The sequence below is a fragment of the Somniosus microcephalus genome, unplaced genomic scaffold (assembly GCF_052327205.1).
Source record: "Somniosus microcephalus isolate GS21.2 unplaced genomic scaffold, FLI_Smic_1.0 unresolved_chr7, whole genome shotgun sequence".
NCBI classification, from domain to species: domain Eukaryota; kingdom Metazoa; phylum Chordata; class Chondrichthyes; order Squaliformes; family Somniosidae; genus Somniosus; species Somniosus microcephalus.
Window position 1 is genome coordinate 4,426,821 of NW_028225185.1, and position 14,803 is coordinate 4,441,623.

Consider the following 14,803-nt stretch of genomic DNA (forward strand, 5'->3'; position numbering starts at 1 on the left):
CCTCTCAGCATCTACCCCATCAAGCCCTGTAAAAATGTTATGTTGCAATGAGTTCACCTCGCATTCTTCTAAATTCTAGGGAATATACGTCTAGTCTCTTCAATCTCTCCTCATAGGACAATCCCCCCAGCCCAGGAACCAGTCTGGTGAACCTTTATTGCACCCCTCGGATACACACTGGCCTGGCGGGGAGGGGGATTTACTTTGTCCTGACTTTCCATAGGCAAAGCCACAGGAGAACCACTAGTTTCCACCATCCATACAGCGCTTCGAACAGCACCTTTGGTGGGTCGGTCGCAGCTAGAAAAATCAAAATACGGGAAGGAGAACCTTCAAAATTCCTAAACAAGCACCCGGAGACCGCTCAGCGAGCACTCACTTTCGGTGGGTTCCTGGGTCCGCAGCGTCTCCACCACTTTGTTACCCAGAGCAGCAACCGCTTCCACTGAGGGGGGCAAAGAGAAAACAGAATTACAAGACACCCGAGGGCCAATGCTCCCGCCAAGCTGTGCGGCCGCGCAGTCGTCGGCGAGGTCCCGCGCAGGCCGCTCGCCGGCGTTTCCAGTGCAGATACCGCCCACACGCAAATATCTGAACGGGCCGCGCATTGGTGGGGGGGGGGGGGGAGCAGGAGGTAGTGGGGCTTATGGGGTAACATTGCCGAGGATGATGTTTGGAGCGGAGGGCGAAGTGTACGCCAGAATCTGAGAAGTGAAACACAGGTTAACGTTGCGCCTGCAGTTCCCAAGTCGGAACAGATTAAGGCTAAAGGCATCAAGGGGTATGGGGAGAGAGCGGGAATATGGTATTGAGATAGAGGATCAGCCATGATCATATTGAATGGTGGAGCAGGCTCGAAGGGCCGACACCTGCTCCTATCTTCTATGTTTAAGAGCAGCTGACATTCGGTTTTGTTTTCTCAAAGAGCTGATGAATTTGCTGGGTATTTTCCTGCAGTTTTTCGCTCAAGAGAGAGTGTTTAAGCTTTTGGTCGAAAGATAATAGTTCCATTAGAGGGAGCAATGAACAGCAACAAGACTGATCCCAAGTGGGAGCCACAAGGAAAGATTAGAGAAACTGAAGGTTTACAATCTAGGGAGAAATGGGTTGTGGGGGGGGAGCGAGCTATATAAAACAGCTACATGCTGCAGATAGATAAACGTGGATTACTTCAAAGTGGATTAAGAACAGAACCAGAGGGCGCGAACAGAAAGTGAATTTACAGCAGAACACACGGAGAACTTTACCCAAAGAGCAATTAACTTTTGCAATAAGCGGCAAGCAAGGTCACAGCGACTAAAACACAGGGATTATTTTGAATACAATTAGGTGCCACTACAGGAGTTAATGTCACAGGCAGATGGGCCTCAAAGGCTGAATGTTTTATTTTTCTCATCCTCCGAATGGCTACGATAACATCACTGCATGCTGAATTAGTTAAGCGTGGATTAGGGATTTGCTGCTAAGTATTTTGTGACCTTGCGGTCTTCAAAAAGGCTACGTTTCCGCATTCTTCTTCGCCAGGTCCTCGGAACTGAGGATGACTTGCTTCCACATTAAAAATGAGTTTTCAGGTGACTGATGAGTCCAATGCGGGACCTACAATCTGTGTCACAGGTGGGGCAGACGGTGGTTGAAGGGGCGGGTGGGTGGGGTGCTTGGGTTGACGTGCGCTCCTTCCGCTGCCTGCGCTTGGCTTCCGCTTGCTCCCGGCGAAGAGACTCGAGGTGTTCGGCGCCTTCCCGGATGCTTCTCCTCCACTTTGTGCGGTCTTGGGCCAGGGATTCCCAGGTGTCGGTGGAGATGTTGCACTTTTTCCAAGGAGGCTTTGAGGGTGTCCTTGAAGCGTCTCCTCTGCCCACCTGGGGCTCTCTTGCCGTGCCGGAGCTCCGAGTAGAGCGCTTGTTTTGGGAATCTCGTATCGGGCATGTGGACGATGTGACCCATCGGAGCGGTCTTCAAATACCGCGCAAAGTCACACAAGCAAAGAAGTCAGTCCATTTAACCAGCAGACCACAACCAACACACAGCATTATTAGGACAAAACCCAGGGGCTGGGTGACGGGAACACATCGATCGGGATGCAAGTCACACTAGGCTTTCACGGATACAAAAGCAAAATACTACGGATGCAGGAAATCTGAAACGAAGAGAGAATATGCTGGAAACACTCAGCAGGTCGGCCAGCAGCTGTGAAGAGCGAAACAGAGTTAACGTTTCAAGTCGATGACCTTTCATCCGAACTGGAAAAAAGTTGAGAGGTCGCAGTTTCATTTACTTGTACTTCTTGCGATTTAGTATACTGTATTCGCTGCTCGCGCTGCACTGGGGAGACCAAACGCAGATTGGGTGAGCGCTTTGCGGAACACCTCCGTTCAGTCCGTAAGGGTGACCCCGAGCTTCCGGTCGCCTGTCACTTTAATTCTCCGCTCCATTCCCACTCGGATCTCTGTCCTCAGCCTCTTGCACGGTTCCAACGAAGCTCAATGTAAACTCGAGGAACAGCACCTCATCTTTCGATTAGGCACTTTACAACCTTCTGGACTCAACATCGAGTTCAACAATTTCAGATCATAACCTCGGCCCCGATTGTTTTCGGGTGACAGCGGTTAATGATTCCTACTCCCATTTACACCTCTTCTAGGCCCACCTTATGTTTCTTTATACTTGTCCCGTTACCATCTCCTTTCGCCTCACACCATCATCCCTTTTGTCATTTAATCTCTCCTGCCTTCCGCCCCATCACAGACCGTCCCTTTTGTTCGTTCCTCCCCGCCCCTCCTTTCCCTGCCGCTGCACTTGCTTAAAACCCGGTTACATCTCTCAACTTTTTCCAGTCCCGACAAAAGATCAAGGACTTGAAACGTGAACTCTGTTTCACTCTCTCCACGGATGCTGCTTGGCCTGCTGAGTATTTCCAGCATTTTGTGTTTTCATGCAAATTGGTGAACCTTCTGGGCTAGAAGATACAACACGGGATTACTGTGAATATAGAACAGCATCAAATCCAGTATTTTGACAGCGCAACTCTGATTAGCGTCCTGAAAGTCTGAAGTAAGCGTTATATATTTAATATATACAACTGCGGTAATAAGTGTGTGACTGAGACACTCCCCGGATTTGTTTACAGTACTCACAGGTTGGTAAAATCTTTAGGATAACGACGAGGTCAGCGACATTATGACCCATCATCATTGTTCCCTTCTTGTACGAGCCAACCTGACGCACCTCCTCGATTTGCTTCAGGGACAGAGGAGAAGACGACAAAACAGATTTAAAATTTGGCCACAGCAAAGCATGGACGCAAAGCGGCGCGACACAGCGCATCTCCTGCCAGCCCCCCCCCCCCCCCCAACCCACCGCAGGTATCAAGTCCCTGACTGGGGGGGGGGGGGGGGGGTCGGGGTTCCACGGGGACAGTCGGCCGTTCTCGGATGCAAATCTTTGACCAGCGAGAGTCAGCAGCCGATTTAACCGCGGAGGGCGTCGCAAGCCCAGATCTGGCCCCGTCCACAAACTCGCATTTTACAGCGGATTCTGTTGCCTAACCCGGGGGGGGGGGGGGGGGGGTGCACCCCGGTTAAGACCAAACACAGGACCCGCCTGCCAGTATGTCTTAGGAGGCAGCCTTTATCGTTGAGCCATGAGGGGAGCTGTGGAAGATTGTTTAAAAAGAAAAAGAGGGAATCTTATTGGGGCCCTGCTTAAAAAAAACCTCACCAATGTAGGAGCTGTACAGTGGCGGTACAAAAAAAACAGCACTCCCAAATACTACAGAGGTCCCGATAGTCACGCCGAGTGCACAGCTACGGAGCTGCATTCATAGGAGACTGGGAGCAGTGTCTGCTTGCCAGCTGTGGGTGGGGCAGAGGGGAGACAGAGGCGCATTCCCACCCATCAAACACAAAAATACAAAGAACTGTAATCATCAACAGCAACTGACCTTCAGCCCCTCTCCCTGGCGAGACCGAGGGAAGAGGAGAAAAGCTTAGCAACAAGACCCGTCACTGGCCCCGATGCCAGTACAGCTGGCCAACACTCGGCACAGACACAGCCGGGGGGGGAAGAGTGTTGAGTTTTGGATGGCAGCCACGGATCAATCTGGGGAGTGGGCAGCTTTTACGGGGTGCAAGCGACCGGGCTAGTCATAGAGTCATACAGCAAAGAAAGAGGCCCTTCGGCCCATCCTGTCTGCACCAGCCATCAAGTCCTGTCTATTCTAATCCCATTTTCCAGCACTTGGTCCGTAGCCTTGTATGCTATGGCGTTTCAAGTGCTCATCTAAATGCTTCTTGAATGTTGTGAGGGTTCCTGCCTCTACCACCCTTTCAGGCAGTGAGTTCCAGACTCCAACCACCCTCTGGGTGAAAAAGCTTTTCCTCAAATCTGCTCTAAACCTCCTGCCCCTTACCTTGAAGCTGTGCCCCCTGGTTATTGCCCCCTCTACTAGGGGGAAAAGTTCCTTTCTATCTACCCTCTCTATGACCCTCATAATTTTGTACACTTCAATCAGGTTCCCCCCTCAGCCTTCTCTGCTCTAAGGAAAACAACCCCAGCCTGTCCAGTCTCACTTCATAGCTGAAGCGCTCCAGCCCAGGTAACATCCTGGTGAATCTCCTCTGCACCCGCTCCAATGCAATCACATCCCTCCTATAGTGTGGCGACCAGAACTGCACACAGTATTCCAGCTGTGGTCTAACTAGTGTTTTGTAGGGCTCCATCATAACCTCCCTGCTCTTATATTCTATGCCTCAGCTAATGAAGGCAAGTATCCCATATGCCTTTTTAAATACATTATCTACCTGTCCTGCTGCCTTCAGAGATCTATGTACACGCACACCAAGGTCCCTCTAAACCTCCTGCCCCTTACCTTGAAACTATGTCCCCTGGTTATTGACCCCTCTACTAAGGGGGTTAGCGACGGTGGACGGCACGAGACACACACCCCACTCTATCCCTGCAAAAACCACCTTGAGCTTCAAATGAGTAATTACCATTTTGAACAACTTTCAAAACACACAGTAACCGTGACACTGCCGTCATGAGCTACCCCACTGGAATTTATAGACAGAAAACTTAGTGAGATCGATCGCTGAACTTACCACTTCAAAGTTGCCCGGAGCTACAATCAGATTGTCGATCACGTTGTTAATCTTCGTAACCAAGGACAGGATCGAGGCCTAGAGAACAGCAACATCTCGGGTTAGCAGAGTCACACCGCAGACTCATTTGAAGCGATTGTATAAAATTAGGACTTCAAAAAAAGTCAAGCTTCCTGCCTCCTGGCCACACCAGTGACATCACAGGCAGCGAGGAGCCACCCTCGAGTCCCAGAGGCCGCTCCATTAATCGCAGTGGGAGTGACAGCTCCAGCACAACCGGGAAGCCACTCTGCAACCACCCGACCCCAGAAAAATAACACGACTGACCGCGTGGCCCTTGAACACCATGGTGCCATCTGCTTTCTGTTGGTGATCTCCCCAAGTCCACACTGTGCCCGGTCCTGGTACCGAGGGCTGTATAAGAACATAAGAAATAGGAGCAGGATTCGGCCCTTCGAGCCTGCTCCACCATTCAACGAGATCACGGCTGATCTTCTGCCTCAGTGAGGCTGTCTAGGTTGAAAACCATGCTGGAGAGGCACCTCCTACCCCTGAATTTCATAATTAAGCTTAAGGAGCAGTTTTAAGAGACTCATTGCTCCGGTGCATTTGTTTTTTATATTCATTCACGGGATGTGGGCGTCGCTGGCAAGGCCAGCATTTATTGCCCATCCCTAGTTGCCCCTTGAGAAGGTGGTGGTGAGCCGCCTTCTTGAACCGCTGCAGTCTGTGTGGTGAAGGCGCTCCCACAGTGCTGTTAGGGAGTTCTAGGATTTTGACCCAGCGACGATGAAGGAACGGCCAATATATTTCCAAGTCAGGATGGTGTGTGACTTGGAGGGGAACTTGGAGGTGGCGGTGTTCCCATGCGCCTGCTGCCCTTGTCCTTCTAGGTGGAAGAGGTCGCGGGTTTGGGAGGTGCTGCCGAAGAAGCCTTGGCGAGTTGCTGCAGTGCATCTTGTAGATGGTACACACTACAGCCATGGTGCGCCGGTGGTGGAGGGAGTGAATGTTTAAGGTGGTGAATGGGGTGCCAATCAAGCGAGTTGCTTTGACCTGGACCGCGTCGAGCTTCTCGAGTGTTGTTGGAGCTGCACTTGTGTCAATGTGGTCGGACAGGGGTGAATTTCTGCAGCCCTCTGGCATGAGTTCCCAAACTAGGCTGTGCTGTTTGAGGCGGTAACTCCTTACAGGGAGGGGGGAGAGAATCGACGTTACCCTCGACAGGAACCAAAAAGTCAGCTAGTCTATGCAGCCAGGAGTTGGGGAATTACAACTTGGGGGTTGGGCGGGCGGAAGGGGGGGGTGGGGGGGGGGGGGAAAAGGAAAGAGGAGAAACTATCCAGGGTTACCACCTCTGGCCATTCTCCCATGATTCCGGTCAGGTGAGGATGGAATCAGGCTCGGCTGTGCTGCCACCCACGGTCGAATAGCCCGCCAGCACACGGGCGCAGCACGAGAGACTGCAAGTGGGCTCATACCCGACCACTGACTCAATACCTCCAGGAGAAAGTATAATCTGGGATGCACCGAGCAGCTTGCCCCATTCATTTCCCAAACTGAAACTCTACCAGACTTTGTACAGAAACACCACCACATACCCGCTCGGTAAACCACCTCCCCAAAGAATTGCGCAGTTGAATTTCTGGGAGAAACCTCTTTCCCCCCGCCCCCCCGCCGAGCTTTAAAGGGCCTGACCCAAACGATCAGAAAGGTTTACGTGCACTTTTTTAAAGAGGTGCGTCAGCGTGGCCGCTCTCACCTGTTCGGCTGGAATCGGGGACAGATCCTGGTTGCGCTTTAGCAAGGCCTCGCTGAGAGTAGTTTCATCAGGAGCGGGTTTCACCCGGGGAAAGGCCATCTCGCACTGCGGAGGAAACAGAAGACACCCATCTGGAAGGGCAAAAACACCCGGGAGCGGACAAGCGACCGACCGTTTTGTTCTCATTCGATTCGAGACGGGCAAGAGCCCCCCCCCCCCACCACTACAGAAACCGCACCGCGCGACATGAACAAGCCCCGAGCACGGTTAGAGGTTTTGCAAAGAACTCTCACTCCTATCCGCGGGACACGGACTTCCAGAGAAGACCGGCACGTAAAAAAAAAAAGGAACCAGATGAGTATCTGTTGCAAAGGAGGTTGTGGGTTGTAGAGAGAGGAACGACTCTGCTGCAGATTGCCCCCAGGTGAGGTAGGGGAAGGAGAAGAAAGTGTGGTGTGGGGAGGAATGTGGGCCCATTAAGGACAGATGCAGGCGAGACTATAATGGGTAATAAGGAAACGGCAGACTTAATAGTTTGCGTCCGTTTTTCAGCAGAGGAAGAGGACACAATACCAGCGGCGCGAGGGATTTAATGTTAAAAACCGGTAATGGAGGAAAGGGTTTCGCTGTATGTATCAATGACTTGGGTGAAGCAACGGAGAGTTGTATATCTATGTTTGCAGATGACACAAAGTTAGTAGGTGCAGTAAGTTGTATTGATGGGAGCAGGAAAGTTACAAAAGGGACATGAACCGATTAAGCGAGTGGGCAATACTGTGACAGATGGGAGTTCAGTGTGGGGAAGTGCGAGGTTAGGGGCCAAGAACAAATCGCAATCTTCTATTAACGGCGACAAACTAGGAACAGTGGAGGAGCAAAGGGATTTGGGTGCCCAGGTACACAAATCACAAAGACAGGAACAAAAAGGCTAATGGAATGTGGGCCTTTACCTCAATGCGGGCCGGAATACACAGGGAACAAAGCTGTGCTTCAGTGGAACAGAGCTTTGGTCAGACCCCACCAGGAGTACAGTGAACAGTCCCGGACACCACATCAGGAGTACTGTGAACAGTCCCGGACACCACACCAGGAGTACAGTGAACAGTCCCGGACACCACACCAGGAGTACTGTGAACAGTCCCGGACACCACACCAGGAGTACTGTGAACAGTCCCGGACACCACACCAGGAGTACAGTGAACAGTCCCGGACACCACACCAGGAGTACAGTGAACAGTCCCGGACACCACACCAGGAGTACAGTGAACAGTCCCGGACACCACACCAGGAGTACTGTGAACAGTCCCGGACACCACACCAGGAGTACTGTGAACAGTCCCGGACACCACACCAGGAGTACAGTGAACAGTCCCGGACACCACACCAGGAGTACTGTGAACAGTCCCAGACACCACACCAGGAGTACTGTGAACAGTCCCGGACACCACACCAGGAGTACAGTGAACAGTCCCGGACACCACACCAGGAGTACTGTGAACAGTCCCGGACACCACACCAGGAGTACAGTGAACAGTCCCGGACACCACACCAGGAGTACAGTGAACAGTCCCGGACACCACACCAGGAGTACAGTGAACAGTCCCAGACACCACACCAGGAGTACAGTGAACAGTCCCGGACACCACACCAGGAGTACAGTGAACAGTCCCGGACACCACACCAGTAGTACAGTGAACAGTCCCGGACACCACACCAGGAGTACTGTGAACAGTCCCGGACACCACACCAGGAGTACAGTGAACAGTCCCGGACACCACACCAGGAGTACAGTGAACAGTCCCGGACACCACACCAGGAGTACAGTGAACAGTCCCGGACACCACACCAGGAGTACAGTGAACAGTCCCGGACACCACACCAGGAGTACAGTGAACAGTCCCGGACACCACACCAGGAGTACTGTGAACAGTCCCGGACACCACACCAGGAGTACAGTGAACAGTCCCGGACACCACACCAGGAGTACAGTGAACAGTCCCGGACACCACACCAGGAGTACTGTGAACAGTCCCGGACACCACACCAGTAGTACAGTGAACAGTCCCGGACACCACACCAGGAGTACAGTGAACAGTCCCGGACACCACACCAGGAGTACTGTGAACAGTCCCGGACACCACACCAGGAGTACAGTGAACAGTCCCGGACACCACACCAGGAGTACAGTGAACAGTCCCGGACACCACACCAGGAGTACTGTGAACAGTCCCGGACACCCCACCAGGAGTACAGTGAACAGTCCCGGACACCACACCAGGAGTACAGTGAACAGTCCCGGACACCACACCAGGAGTACTGTGAACAGTCCCGGACACCACACCAGGAGTACAGTGAACAGTCCCGGACACCACACCAGGAGTACAGTGAACAGTCCCGGACACCACACCAGGAGTACGGTGAACAGTCCCGGACACCACACCAGGAGTACAGTGAACAGTCCCGGACACCACACCAGGAGTACAGTGAACAGTCCCGGACACCACACCAGGAGTACAGTGAACAGTCCCGGACACCACACCAGGAGTACAGTGAACAGTCCCGGACACCACACCAGGAGTACAGTGAACAGTCCCGGACACCACACCAGGAGTACAGTGAACAGTCCCGGACACCACACCAGGAGTACAGTGAACAGTCCCGGACACCACACCAGGAGTACTGTGAACAGTCCCGGACACCACACCAGGAGTACAGTGAACAGTCCCGGACACCACACCAGGAGTACAGTGAACAGTCCCGGACACCACACCAGGAGTACTGTGAACAGTCCCGGACACCACACCAGGAGTACTGTGAACAGTCCCGGACACCACACCAGTAGTACAGTGAACAGTCCCGGACACCACACCAGGAGTACAGTGAACAGTCCCGGACACCACACCAGGAGTACTGTGAACAGTCCCGGACACCACACCAGGAGTACAGTGAACAGTCCCGGACACCACACCAGGAGTACAGTGAACAGTCCCGGACACCACACCAGGAGTACAGTGAACAGTCCCGGACACCACACCAGGAGTACAGTGAACAGTCCCGGACACCACACCAGGAGTACAGTGAACAGTCCCGGACACCACACCAGGAGTACAGTGAACAGTCCCAGACACCACACCAGGAGTACTGTGAACAGTCCCGGACACCACACCAGGAGTACAGTGAACAGTCCCGGACACCACACCAGGAGTACAGTGAACAGTCCCGGACACCACACCAGGAGTACAGTGAACAGTCCCGGACACCCCACCAGGAGTACAGTGAACAGTCCCGGACACCACACCAGGAGTACAGTGAACAGTCCCGGACACCACACCAGGAGTACAGTGAACAGTCCCGGACACCACACCAGGAGTACAGTGAACAGTCCCGGACACCACACCAGGAGTACAGTGAACAGTCCCGGACACCACACCAGGAGTACTGTGAACAGTCCCGGACACCACACCAGGAGTACTGTGAACAGTCCCGGACACCACACCAGGAGTACAGTGAACAGTCCCAGACACCACACCAGGAGTACAGTGAACAGTCCCGGACACCACACCAGGAGTACAGTGAACAGTCCCGGACACCACACCAGGAGTACAGTGAACAGTCCCGGACACCACACCAGGAGTACTGTGAACAGTCCCGGACACCACACCAGGAGTACAGTGAACAGTCCCGGACACCACACCAGGAGTACAGTGAACAGTCCCGGACACCACACCAGGAGTACAGTGAACAGTCCCGGACACCACACCAGGAGTACAGTGAACAGTCCCGGACACCACACCAGGAGTACAGTGAACAGTCCCGGACACCACACCAGGAGTACAGTGAACAGTCCCAGACACCACACCAGGAGTACTGTGAACAGTCCCGGACACCACACCAGGAGTACAGTGAACAGTCCCGGACACCACACCAGGAGTACAGTGAACAGTCCCGGACACCACACCAGGAGTACAGTGAACAGTCCCGGACACCCCACCAGGAGTACAGTGAACAGTCCCGGACACCACACCAGGAGTACAGTGAACAGTCCCGGACACCACACCAGGAGTACAGTGAACAGTCCCGGACACCACACCAGGAGTACAGTGAACAGTCCCGGACACTGTGGTGTATGTGCCTTTAAGAGCAATTATGGTGTATGTGCCTTTAAGAGCCCCAGGTGTGCGTAATGCCGGTAACTGCCACGGGCTATATAAGCCTGTGTATTGTGTATATCCTTTAGAAACCCCCCCCCCCCCCCCCCCGCCCTGCTTAGTAAATACCTATGAACCAACTCCTGTCTTCAGTGTCTTTATCTACACACGGACACTACAGTGGCGACGAAGTGGAAACGGACTTACCTGCAATTCGGCAGCACCTCAAGGACATCGATTCCTCCAGCGTCCAGAAGACTCAAGGAAGTAAGAGAAACTGTGGTTTCACCAGCTGGCCAAGCTGGTGACAGGTACTGCGCTAATCCTTCCTGGGCGTCAGGCTGGAGCTCCAGCGGCGGGCTCTACAGCTGAGACAGGCAGCGAAATCGGAGGCAAGCAATAACGGACTGGGAGGGTGCACTCGAGAGACGGCCGGCGCGGCAAGCAGGTCAGCGTTTAGACCTCCTTCGGGAACGAGTCTCCAACAGTGAATAAACAGCGTTGTTATCGGTAGCAGCGGCGGGAAAGCGCGGGAAGCGCCATATCGTTGCTACAGAGAGAAAAAAAAAGCGCGGGAAGCGCCATATCTTTTCTGAAATGCCTAAATCTGGTAATATTGAGGCTTTTGATGGCGAAATAGAAGATTGGACCACATACGTGGAAAGAGTAGAGGTTAATTGCACTGCAAATGGAATAACAGATGAAAAAAAAGCTTCAGTACTTCTGAACTTAATGGGCGCGAAGACATACGGGCTGTTACGAAATTTAATCACTCCAGCCAAACCAAAGGACAAGACTTTTAAAGAAATTGTTGATACCCTGCAGGAGCATTTAAACCCAACACCGCTGCTGATAGCGGAACGATTCAAGTTCTTCAAGAGAAATCAACACAAGAATGAAAGTAACGCTGATTACCTAACCGAATTAAGAAAGCTATCAAAGTACTGCCAATTCGGAGCAGGACTATCGGATTATCTTCGAGACAAATTTGTTTGCGGTCTCTTAAGTGAAGGAACACAAAAAAGACTGCTTTCTGAAAAAGATTTAACATTGGACAAAGCTTTCAGTATGGCTGTATCATACGAAGCAGCAGCAAAAGGAGCTGCAGAAATACAACAAGAGACACAAGACTTCGGCACCCATAAAATGACACAGGAGTTCGGAAGATGTTATCGCTGCGGCAGATCCACCCATAACCAGAGGGACTGCTGGTTCAAGGGCAAAGCATGCAGGCAATGTGGTAAGATTGGACACATTGCACGGGTATGCCAATCTGGACAAAATAAATCCACTGACAGAAAACAAAAAATCAATAAAGAAAAGTACAGGAAGGTACAAATGATGGCGGACAGTAGCTCCGAAGACCAGAATAGCGATAGCGACTCCGGAAACAAGAGACTAAGCTGTCTCAAATTACATAATGTACTTGCCAAAGAGGATTACCAAACCATTTGGGTTACCCTCACAATAGCAGGGTCCCCAGTTAAAATGGAGCTAGATACAGGATCAGCTCTAACCGTAATAAATCGACGAGATTACGAGGCGCTATTTTCGCATATACCTCAAAGACACATCCATTATCTTAAAAACATATACGGGGCAGAAAGTCTACCCCAAAGGAAAAATAAGGGTGCCTGTGGTATACAACGGCAAAGAAGTACAAAAGTTGTATTTATACATTCTACAAGATGGTGGTCCACCGTTGTTGGGACGTGAATGGATAAGGAAGATACGTTTAGACTGGCACTCCATTCAGGCACTGACGGTGACCAGTAAGGAAAAAAACAATGATGACATCATACCTGAACGATTAAAAGACATCTTGGCCAACGCCAAATAAGTGTTTCAAGAGAAACTAGGAACCTTGAAAGGCATCACCGCCTCAATAAAAGTGGAAGATACAGCAATTCCAAAATTTTTTAAGGCAAGACCGGTGCCATACGCAATACGTCCGGCAGTCGAGGCAGAGCTGAAGAATTTGGAAAAGGCAGGCGTATTATCCAAAATAGATTGGAGCGAATGGGCAACACCCATCGTTCCAGTCATGAAAAAAATTGAAAAATAACTCTGAGGAACAGAAAAAAATTCGCATCTGTGGGGACTTTAAGATGACTGTAAACCCGGTCCTTCACACGGTACAGTATCCTCTTCCAAGGATAGAAGATATTTTCGCCTCACTATCCGGAGGGAAACGTTTCACAAAAATTGACTTGGCACAGGCATATCTACAGATGGAGGTTGAGGAGACCTCTAAAAAGTATCTCACAATAAACACACACAAATGCCTGTACCAGTACAATCGACTGTTTTTTGGAATAGCATCAGCTCCAGCTATCTGGCAAAGAGCTATGGAGCAAGTCCTGCAAGGGATTCCGGGGACTCAATGCTACCTAGACGACATCCTTATAACAGGAGAAAACGACAACGAGCACCTTGCCAATTTGGAGCAGGTGCTCACTAGGCTGAAAGAACGGGGCCTACGAGCAAATCGCCCCAAGTGCGAATTTTTCCAAAATCAGATATCATATTGTGGCCACATAATTAATAAGGAAGGGTTGCATAAGTCACCTGAAAAAATTGAAGCAGTTATAAAAGCTCCAGCACCTGAAAATGTTTCACAATTAAGGTCATTCCTGGGATTAATAAATTACTATCATAAATTTTTACCGAACTTATCAACTATTCTACACCCTCTTAATGATCTTCTATAGACAGGAGTGATTTGGAAATGGAACGAAGACTGTAAACGTGCCTTCCATAAATGTAAAGACTTAATCACATCCGAGAAAATTTTGGCTCATTACAACCCATCACTACCAATCAGACTGGCGTGCGATGCATCCCCTTACGGCATAGGAGCGGTATTGTCCCATAGATTCCCTGATGGCTCGGAACGGCCGATAGCTTTTGCGTCACGCTCATTGAACTCAGCTGAGCGTAACTATGCCCAGATAGACAGGGAAGCACTCAGCCTGGTATGGGGAGTGAAGAAATTCAACCATTACCTACACGGACAAAAATTTACCTTGCTGACTGACCATCAACCCCTCATCTCCATATTCAACCCTAAAAAAGGTGTCCCCATTATGACGGCACAAAGACTACAGAGGTGGTCCCTTTTTCTAGGGGCACACCAATACAACATTGAATACAAAGGGTCAAAACAGCATGGGAATGCTGCCGGTTTATCATGCCTACCGTTGCCAACGATAGAAGAGGCACCTACAGTAGACCCAGTAGAGATATTCCACTCTACCATAGTGGAATGTCTACCGGTGACAAATTCTGCCATTGAAAGGGAGACAAGAAATTACCCTACTCTCTCACGGGTCTACGATTTAACAGTGAAGGGATGGCCAGCACATGGCGAACCACTGTTGCCAGCATTCTCGCAAAGAAGAGAACAGCTGTCGGTGTGCCGAGGAACCTTGATGTGTGGATCCAGAGTGGTGATTCCACCCAAACTCCAGGATAAAGTGCTAAAGGAGCTTCACGAGGGGCATCTGGGTGGAGTGAAAATGAAGAACCTAGCTAGGGCGTTTGTATGGTGGCCAGGTATCGATGGAGACATCGAAGACATGACCAAGAGCTGCCTAGGATGCCAGAAGGTCCAAAATGCTCCGCCACAGGCCCCTCTACATCCATGGGAGTGGCCCTCATCTCCCTGGCAAAGGGTGCACATCGACTTTGCTGGTCCATTTATGGACTCAATGTTCTTAATCGCAGTTGATGCACACTCCAAGTGGCCGGAGGTAATAAAGATGTCCTCCACCACCACGGAAAAAACCATC

The 14,803-nt window shown here is 51.2% G+C and overlaps 1 protein-coding gene across 3 annotated transcripts in view; it reads right to left on the reverse strand.

Annotated features, from left to right (window-relative positions):
* ilf2 (interleukin enhancer binding factor 2) overlaps positions 1-14,803 on the reverse strand; it is a 41,063-nt gene that overhangs the window by 11,917 nt on the left and 14,343 nt on the right. For all 3 annotated transcript variants that reach the window (XM_085978497.1, XM_085978495.1, XM_085978496.1), the window contains 4 exons: positions 6,865-6,969; positions 5,103-5,180; positions 3,138-3,240; positions 380-445 (listed from right to left, as the gene is read on the reverse strand). In XM_085978497.1, coding sequence (XP_085834623.1) covers positions 380-445; positions 3,138-3,240; positions 5,103-5,180; positions 6,865-6,969 — 352 coding nt within the window. The remainder of the gene's footprint in view (positions 1-379; positions 446-3,137; positions 3,241-5,102; positions 5,181-6,864; positions 6,970-14,803) is intronic.